The sequence below is a fragment of the Sebastes fasciatus genome, chromosome 4 (genome assembly GCF_043250625.1).
Source record: "Sebastes fasciatus isolate fSebFas1 chromosome 4, fSebFas1.pri, whole genome shotgun sequence".
Lineage (NCBI taxonomy): Eukaryota > Metazoa > Chordata > Actinopteri > Perciformes > Sebastidae > Sebastes > Sebastes fasciatus.
The window spans coordinates 12068004-12077568 of record NC_133798.1 but is presented as its reverse complement, the minus strand read 5'-3'; the positions used below and the strand labels follow the sequence as shown (position 1 = coordinate 12077568).

Below are 9565 nucleotides of genomic sequence, written 5' to 3'. Positions count from 1 at the left end.
GACTAGTATGAGCTGAATATGTTTACATGTTTCTTAATGTACATTTTAACATATTTATTACACATTGTAAATACTGCTCATACTGTACATATCTGGTATATTAATATCTACCCCTTAGTGTTTATTCTATATTTATATGGAGTATTCTGTATGTTTCTCTTTTAATCATTCTGAACTTGATGGCTTTCAGCGTTTCTGGTTAACTGCATCGTATCATTACCTGTACTATATGCAATGATGAAGTTGGATCTAATATAATAAAATAATATATTTTACCTTCTTTTCCAGGCTTTTGAGTCAAATTTTGCTAAATTAAACAATTAAAAATTGAACAATCGTTCAAGATTTTCTTTTTTTCCCCAGATAATTTCATGGATAATAACTCCTTAAATAATCATGATTTGTACAGTACAAAAGAAAAGGGGAGTCATTTTCCACTTCCTTCAAATCACACAGAGCAGTCTGATTTCCTTTTTTTAATCAGTGTTGGGTTGCAGCATCAACATTCAACATCTCTCTCTCATTGTGCTGAATAAAACTGCCACCACAACCCAGTGTCCCTACTTGCTATAACCGAAACCCAAAATCCATACCAACTGGAAATCCCAACAATCGAATCCGCTAACAGAACTTAGAGCAATAGGAAATTTGCCTCCCATGACCAACGTTTCCATCTTTTTGTTCTATTCTTGTTGCGTGACATATAAACATGCTCCTAATGAACACTAACATACACAAAAAGATATGATTCTAATTTTGATTTATATGTAAACAGTGGTGTGTGTATGTTATGGGTAGTATTATAAAAGGAAGACAGCTCTTTATGTTGAGGAAATGGGTGGCCCTTAAAAGGACCTTTAGTTTCCATAACCAACAGTATGTGTTTATCCACTAAAGCTGCACAGAGCCCATGTCCTGTCTCTTCAGAGCATACACCACATTAAAGGCGGGGTTGGTAAAGATTTTAGAAACAGTTTTGTTATTGCTATTTTCCCAAGATTGCCCAGCCTGCCTTCAACTCTTAAAACTGGTACATTGTCAATGTATTTGAAATAAATCCTGTCCCCTCTGCTTATTCATTATAGAATATATTTCATTTGGAGGTATAAAAACATTTGATGATTCAAATAAACACATTCTCTATTGATTGTATTGTCTGTTAGTTTACTAGCCTGAGCAAAATGAATTTCTCTTTGGGGACACCAATGACCATCTAATCTTATCTGATCTAAATAAACAGTTAGTGGGTTTTTGCCTTCAGGAGCGTCCACTGAACTTCGAAGTTGACTGATAAGCAGTGGCGGCAGGTGGACATTTTTCTGGGTGGGGCTGTCCCACATCCAATCAATTCAGCAAACATCCCAGTATGATTTAATGCAAAAAAGCGAAGCTATCAAAAACACATTAGTAATTTGCAGTTAAATAATCAACAATGATCTTATTCCAACAGGAGCAGTAAAGAATGCTTAGAAAAACCTCTACCACTCTGTGTATAGTCTGAATAACATTTAAATTAATCGTTGACATTTTTGGCACACTAGTTGATGTTTTTGTCTTACTAGTTCGACAAAACTGCTCACTAGTCGACATGTGAGCGTGATTAGTTAACTAGTGAAGTACTGCAACTGTCATACATGTTAACTAGTGAAATTTATTCACATCACTAGTTAACTAGTCAAGCGCACATGTCAAACTAGTAAGACGAAAACGTCAACTAGTGCAACAAAAAGTTTAACATGTTAAACAAATGTATCACTAGTCACGCACAGTCGCACACTAGTGCTGAGCAAGGCTCAACTAGGTAAAGAAAAGGTCCGACGTGTAAGAAAAATGTGCAACATGTTCGGTCAAACTCTTTACATGTTTGGCACAAAATCCAACTAGTGAGACAACATGCCTTCCACTAGTTAACTAGGAATATATCAGTGCACTAGTTGCACTAGTAAGGTAAAAAAAAGACCCTCACTAGTGCAACTAGTGGACCTTTTTTCCCTTACTAGTTAACTAGTAAACATTTTTAGCCACACTAGTTAACAAGTAAGATCAAAATGCTTTAACTAGTTAACTAGTGAGCATTTTGACCCTCACCAGTTAACTAGTGAGGTGCTTTACTAGTTAACATGTCAAAGCTCTTGCAGCTTACTAGTTAACTAGCAAGACTGTCAGCCTTACTACTTTGGTGCAGAGGTCCTCTAGTACATCACTAAGCTGACTAGTTTGGCTTTGTTCCTACTAGTGTGGTGCACAGTCTCACTGGTAAGGCTTCTGTTGGAACTAGTTTGATAAAAGTGCTGTGGAGTTGAGTGTTTAGCTTAGCCTCTGGAATAACTCTTGGGGTCAGCCTGATAACCATACTTAACTCCTCTGCATAACTTTTGTGTTTTATGAATACACGAGCAACGACCAATTAAATGTTGATTTTAAAAGCATTTCATGAGTCATCGGTGCATTAGAGACATGAGGACCAGAGCTCTTTATCTTGGGAGTGTTTGGCTCTTAAAAGAGCCTTTTGGGGGCTGGTTTCCAGCACTCAGCGAGTCTCCAGCTTTACTTGGACTTGGCGGCCTTCTCGGTCTTCTTGGGCAGCAGAACAGCCTGGATGTTGGGCAGCACGCCGCCCTGAGCGATGGTCACTCCGCCCAGCAGCTTGTTGAGCTCCTCGTCGTTGCGGACAGCCAGCTGCAGGTGACGGGGGATGATACGGGTCTTCTTGTTGTCGCGGGCAGCGTTTCCAGCCAACTCCAGGATCTCAGCGGTCAGGTACTCCAGCACAGCCGCCAGGTAGACGGGGGCGCCGGCGCCCACACGCTGCGCATAGTTTCCTTTACGCAGATGCCTGTGAACACGACCGACTGGGAACTGGAGCCCAGCACGAGAAGAGCGGGTCTTTGCCTTAGCTCTGGTCTTTCCGCCGGTTTTGCCTCTTCCGCTCATCGTGAGATGTTTTCAGTAGTGGAGAATAATAAAAAGTGTTGCTCCACCAGCAGAAAGCTCCTTTATATGTCCTTGGAGCGAGACTTGCTGACAGACCAACCAGAGAAGAGGCTTCCAGCAGAGCAGCAGAGGGCGGCCCGCTCTGAATGTTGGCGGACACTTTGAAAGGATTTCCCACCAATCAGCAGCGTAGCTTCGGGCGGTGGGTCGCTCCTCTGGGCGGTGCTGAGCTCCAGGAGGATCCCCTCACCAATCAGGAGCCGGAGGTCTGAAGCAGCGTCACCATTTCACAGTTTAAGAGCAGCGTGTCTCTTCATTGGAGCTACTACATCTCCTGAACAGAGAAAGAAGAAGTCATGGCAAGAACCAAGCAGACCGCTCGTAAGTCTACCGGAGGCAAAGCCCCCAGGAAGCAGCTGGCCACCAAGGCTGCCCGTAAGAGCGCCCCGGCCACCGGCGGCGTGAAGAAGCCTCACCGTTACAGGCCCGGTACCGTGGCTCTGAGAGAGATCCGTCGCTACCAGAAATCCACGGAGCTGCTGATCCGCAAGCTGCCCTTCCAGCGCCTGGTGAGAGAAATCGCTCAGGACTTCAAGACCGACCTGCGCTTCCAGAGCTCCGCTGTCATGGCTCTGCAGGAGTCCAGTGAGGCTTACCTGGTCGGCCTGTTCGAGGACACCAACCTGTGCGCCATCCACGCCAAGAGGGTCACCATCATGCCCAAAGACATCCAGCTGGCCCGTCGCATCCGCGGAGAGCGCGCTTAAACTGTCTGCTGCTCCACAAACCACAACGGCTCTTTTAAGAGCCACCTCACTCTTCACTGAAGGGCTCATTCCTCTACTGGCAACACACGTTTTATCAGCAATGACAACACATCAATAATATCTTTAAAATACTGGTCTTGTTTTCTACAGTTTAGAGAAAATGTAGGCTACATCTCAAAACGTCAATATTGCCTAAGAAGCAAATGAAAACAAAACACATATATTATTGATTGAGTCATCCTAAAGTTAATGAATAACAAAAATAAATAATAAATGTAATTAATTGATAAATGAATTAAGTATTCTTTTAAAACTCCAGCCTCAAGAAAGATAGTGAAGGGTTGCTGTTTTGTTTTTTTAGAAATGTATCTTCAATACTAACTAAACATTTTATATTATAGTTGTTAAAGACATTAATAAGCCTTTAAATGTCCTCATAGCTTCTTACAACTACATTAAACTGCATTCTAATATTATATTAAGTGTCTATATAAGTTGTAGATAGTGACTTAGTAGAAGCTTAAACAATATGACATTAGATCTCAGGACAAAAATCATCCAACATATGTGTCCATATCTCAGTCTGGTTACAAAATATTCAGTTTTTACTGGTATTTTTGCTTGTTACTTCCTTTGAACACTGAAAAATTAACGCAGTTAATGTTCATGTAAAAATTTAAATGTTAATGTAAAAACATTGATTTCACATCCTAATCTCATAAGAAATGAGACATTTCAACTCTTATGTACTTTATTTCACCTCTATTTATTTCTGCTCCGCCTGAAGCTTTCTTTCATGTTTTTTTTATTTATTATTAATTTATTGTATTTTCCCCAGCTTTTTCTTCTTCCTTCGTCTGCTAGTTCATAACTCTCCATTCCAATGTAACCTGGTTTGGAAATTAATTTGTAGTCTGTAATAACAAAAGCCACTCTGTTAACGGTCCTTTTGAAAGCACCTGTTTGACTCTCTTGTGATCCATTAAATGTGAACCAGTTTTCTTTACTTAACCAGACTTTATCAGATATCTGAGGTGGGGCGACTCATGAAGTCACAGTAGAGCTTCCCTGAACACTGGACACCCAGAACAGAAATAAATGTGCCAACATGTCATTTATTGTTGTTGTCAGTGTGACTTGTGGACAAAGGACCTCCCAGTCAGGATGCAGCAGCAGCTCAGGTTCAGCACCCTGGACAGAGACATCTCTCTGTCTGTGTCACTTCATCAACAATAGTCTGATGTCAATAATCTGGAATATATGACTCATTAAAGTCGGCTGACCGGTTTTGTTTTCATGTATTTTGTTTAATTTGAACTCACACAGACATGATAAATAAAGATAAAGAAATACAGTGAAAGAGCTGAGAAAATAAAGGCCCAGAAAAACTAGTACAACAGACAAAATACTATATTAATATCTGATGATTTGTCTACTTAAGGAATCACATCATGATTGTCCTTCAAACGGTACAGAGACATGAAAGACAGGAGACATGCTGTCCCTGATTCATGCTGTTGTTCAGTAGGTGGCGCTGATGCACCAAAGAGTTTAATCATCAACCTTCATGAAGAAGAAGAAGTTTTGGCTTCCATATTTAGCAACTATTTCCTTTAGGGCATAAATACACATATCAGTGCCATGTTTCCTTTTAAAGCCAAACTGGTGATCAGTGGTGAGAAAAAAACATTTCCAACCATTCTAGCAGGATTCTTTCCAGCACTTTAGAGAGAATACCAGCGAGGGCAATAGGTCTATAATTATCCATGCTATTTAATTTACCAGCCGTGTCCTTAATAAGAGTCACTAACAATACAGAGGTGTTAGAATCTGGAAGGACACCATTAAACACCAGTAAAGCACATTGACAACAAAGCTTAGGACTGGCATATTTTAGAAGTTCTGCAGTGATATGATCCATACCACAGGCCTTGTTATCATCGAGCATCATAATGGCATCATAGACATCATCTGACCTGACTGCCATGTTTTCAGAGAGATCAATATTTTCAACTACAACTTCATTACTTTTAACACAGTTGAATAAATTACAATAATGCTCACGCCACATCTCGGCTATTTTGTCTGGACCACATGCACCTTCAATGTTGAATGATCATAACTCCGACCTCTTTCCAGAAATCATAATGGTTATTAATCTGCAGCTTCCTAGCAAGTGAATCTGCTCTCATTGTGTTCTCGTATCTTTTAATAAGACAAAGTGCATCTTTAAATCTTGCAAGTTTTTTTCTGTTCAAGCAATGACCCCTGCCTAGGCCTTTCTGATTCTGACCAGTTTAAAAGCTTCTCTCGCTACAGCATGTTTGACAGCCACAAAATCATTCCATCCAGGTTTAATGTTATCCACCTTGTTCTCATGTTTACAAAAGGGCTTACTAGAGGCGTTAAGAGCCGTCGCAATATTGTCATACATGGCACACAGTTCTATCCCATGTTGAGGGCTTTTACAGTTCATATTATGACAGGTTAGAGCTTCCCTAGGCAGTTCAATATTATTTAACAAGATGTCAGAACAGAATAAAGTCTGAATAATAAGTAATCTACCCAATTGTTTCACTTTTGCTTGCCTAAAAGCAACTAGTCTTACAGGAGACATGCTGTCCCTGATTCATGCTGTTGTTCAATAGGTGGCGCTGATGCACCAAAGAGTTTAATCATCAACCTTCATGAAGAAGAAGAAGAAGAAGAAGAAGATCTCCGCCTCTGTCTTCTATCACGTCCTCAGACTGGATTTAAATAGCTGTGAACCAGCAGACCAGAGTTTACTGTTGAGTAGAAAGACATTGATCAGACTTGCTGTAAGAGCTGTTGTCTCATGGAGTTGTTACGTTACTACAAAAACATGTCCCATGATTTATTGTAACGAAGACGAGACGCAGCAACACCTGCTCATGGACTGTTACAGAGCTCAGGAGGTCTGGTCCATGCTCCCAGGCCTCGGCCTGGCTCATGAAGTCGGTTATAAATCTGTGATGTATGGTTTGTTGGATGAAAAGATGTCTGTAAAACAAAAAGAACTTTCACAACTAATTATTAGCATCACTTGCTTCAAGCTATGGAAAACAAGGTGCGTCATGGTCTTGGAACAGACTGTGATTGACAGCGATACCGTTGTGAAGCAAATACTGACTGACCTCAGAAGGAGGAGAACTTTGGACAAGAACCAGATCCTCCCATGGAGCCAACTGGACTTCTGATACCCTGTACTTTGCGAAGTGTACCCTGAACATTGTGATGTTTACCCTGAACATTGTGATGTTCCCCTTATATTGTGGGGTTACCCATGCCCCAGAGCCCGGTCCTTCCGGCTCCGGCCTTTATCAATTGACCTCTAACCTTGTGCGCTCAAGGAGGCACTTTTTAACGAACAATCAATGACTTCTCCACATAGCACTTTATTTGGATAACTGTTTTTTCTTTTTGTATTATTCTATTGTAATCCATGTCACATCCTATGTATATTCACCAAATTCCTGTAAAATTGTAAAAATTTAATAAAGTCTTTAAAAAAAAAAAAAAAGCAAAGGAGGAAAAGGACTCGGTAAAGGAGGCGCAAAGCGTCACCGTAAAGTCCTCCGTGATAACATCCAGGGAATCACCAAGCCCGCTATCCGCCGTCTGGCTCGCCGTGGTGGAGTGAAGCGTATCTCCGGTCTGATCTACGAGGAGACCCGCGGTGTGTTGAAGGTGTTCCTGGAGAATGTGATCCGTGATGCCGTCACCTACACCGAGCACGCCAAGAGGAAGACCGTGACCGCCATGGATGTGGTGTATGCTCTGAAGAGACAGGGACGCACTCTGTACGGCTTCGGTGGATAAATACACTGTTGCTTTATCAATACTAAAGGCCCTTTTAAGGGCCACCCACTTACTCAACATAAAGAGCTGACCTCCTGTTATAATGTTACAACCAACTTTTACCATTCAAATCATTATAAAAGTAATTGTAGTGTCATTTTGTGTTGGTGTTCAACAAGGGCAAGCTATAAAGATGGCAATGTTGAGGTAGACTACCTGGGGGGAAAAAAACGATTTATAAGGGAGGCACTTTTTCTATTGATCTATCATTGATTGTTGTGATTTCCAGTTTGTATGAGTTTGTTTTGGTTATAGCTAGAGACACTGGATTGTTTTGGCAGTTTTATTGAGCACAATGAGCGAGAGAGATGGAGGAATGTTGCAATACAAGATTGAGCCAGATTTGTTCAGAGCAATCAATAGAGAAATGCATAGATATATACAGTTAAAGGGTATAGATTTATGTTCCAGATATGTGCAGGATTTAAGAAATGTAATAGAAGCTAGAATGCAAGTAAGAATAATATAAACATGCAGCTCATGATGGTACTTATGAGTTTTACACTACTACAATTGTTATACTCAGTGATCTGAATCAGATGCTTCAACATTCTATAATATAGGCCTAAAACACCAATTACCAACAACAAGAATAAGACATTAGTATAGGCCTGTGAGTTCAGTGTTTTTGTAAGTTGTAAATACTATAGAGCAGAAAAAAACACCAAATGGATACAACTGGGTTAGTATGTACTTGTATTGTATACACCATACAGGTTAATCATGCATGCATTTGACCATCACTGATGACATGTACAAAAATAAAAATTACTATGGGACCAAGTGGATGTTTAGAGAACGAATGACGGGGAACACATTGTAACTTTAATTATACACTGCAATAACAGTAATGTAAGCACCATAGGGCAATTCATATAATTGCTTACTTTGCGCACATTGAATTGTTTCTGCATGGTTTAAAATGTATTTATATGGCTTTAAGAACAGGAACATGTCTTTAGTTGTAGTGGGTGGCTCTTAAAAGAGCCTTTGTGTTGTTGGTTTAGCAGCAGCTTTACTTGGAGCTAGTGTACTCGGTCACAGCCTTGGTTCCCTCAGTCACGGCGTGCTTTGCCAGCTCACTGGGCAGCAGCAGGCAGATACTTCTACCACAAATTTATTTATTTATATTTAATGTTATTATAAACATGTACCTTCTGTTACATAGCATGTGTAACAAATGGGAAATAATGTAAACTACACCTTTTCAGATCAGTGCCCCTTAAAATCCACAAAACATGTATGCCATTGTTGAATTTAGATGTAATGAATTGTTTCATTTTTTTTGCACCACAAAACACTATATGACCGAGAGTAGAACTAGTGTGCTTTAAAGTTTGAGCAGTGACACAAAAGGTCCAAAGTTTGGAACTGAATCTTTTTGAATTATGAGTTAATAATGTTGAGTTAATAATAAAACAACAACGATATTAATAATTGTCATTTTGGATTAAACTGGTTTCCTCAAGCAGATGTAAAATTGGTAAAAGTTTGATCTTAGCTCTGTAGAACCTGAACTACTGTGCTGATATTTTTGAAGGAGGTCCAAATCTAAATTTCAGTCAGTCTTCACTTTCAACCTCAGTAGAATACACAGAATAACTAACTATTTATATTAAAATCAGTCCTCAGCAAGAGGACATGTTCACAGCGAGCAGCTCTGATAGGAAGTCTGGCTGAACTGCACCATAAGCCTCGGCCATCATCAGTGTGTTTGCTGCTCCCACAATAACTTCACTTTATTAAACACTCATCAACAGCAGATGGTTGTTTTTACATTGAGTTCCTGAACAAACATGTGGGCCAGTTGGAAAACATCAAGACCCTGGTGGCTAATGGGACTCTGGTCCAGCTCAAGGGGACCGGGGCCTCCGGCTCCTTCAAGATCAGCAAGCAGGCTGCAGAGAAGCCGGCAAAGAAAGCCGCTCCTAAAGCCAAGAAGCCAAGAAACCCGCAGCGGCCAAAAAGCCCAAGACGGTAAAGAA

At 40.4% G+C, this 9565-nt stretch overlaps 3 protein-coding genes across 3 annotated transcripts; 2 read left to right on the top strand and 1 right to left on the bottom strand.

Annotated features, from left to right (window-relative positions):
- Positions 1-2488: 2488 nt before the first annotated feature.
- On the bottom strand, positions 2489-2950 carry LOC141765780 (histone H2A-like). Its single transcript, XM_074632007.1, has one exon. The coding sequence runs from the start codon at positions 2932-2934 to the stop codon at positions 2548-2550; it is 387 nt and encodes a 128-aa protein (XP_074488108.1). The 5' UTR covers positions 2935-2950; the 3' UTR covers positions 2489-2547.
- A 286-nt stretch (positions 2951-3236) lies between these two features.
- On the top strand, positions 3237-3940 carry LOC141765756 (histone H3). The gene has a single exon (XM_074631981.1). The coding sequence runs from the start codon at positions 3291-3293 to the stop codon at positions 3699-3701; it is 411 nt and encodes a 136-aa protein (XP_074488082.1). The 5' UTR covers positions 3237-3290; the 3' UTR covers positions 3702-3940.
- Positions 3941-6571: 2631 nt separating this feature from the next.
- On the top strand, positions 6572-7558 carry LOC141766850 (histone H4-like). The gene is made up of 2 exons (XM_074634028.1): positions 6572-6696; positions 7244-7558. The coding sequence occupies exons 1-2, from the start codon at positions 6572-6574 to the stop codon at positions 7539-7541; spliced, it is 423 nt and encodes a 140-aa protein (XP_074490129.1). The 3' UTR covers positions 7542-7558.
- Positions 7559-9565: the final 2007 nt, after the last annotated feature.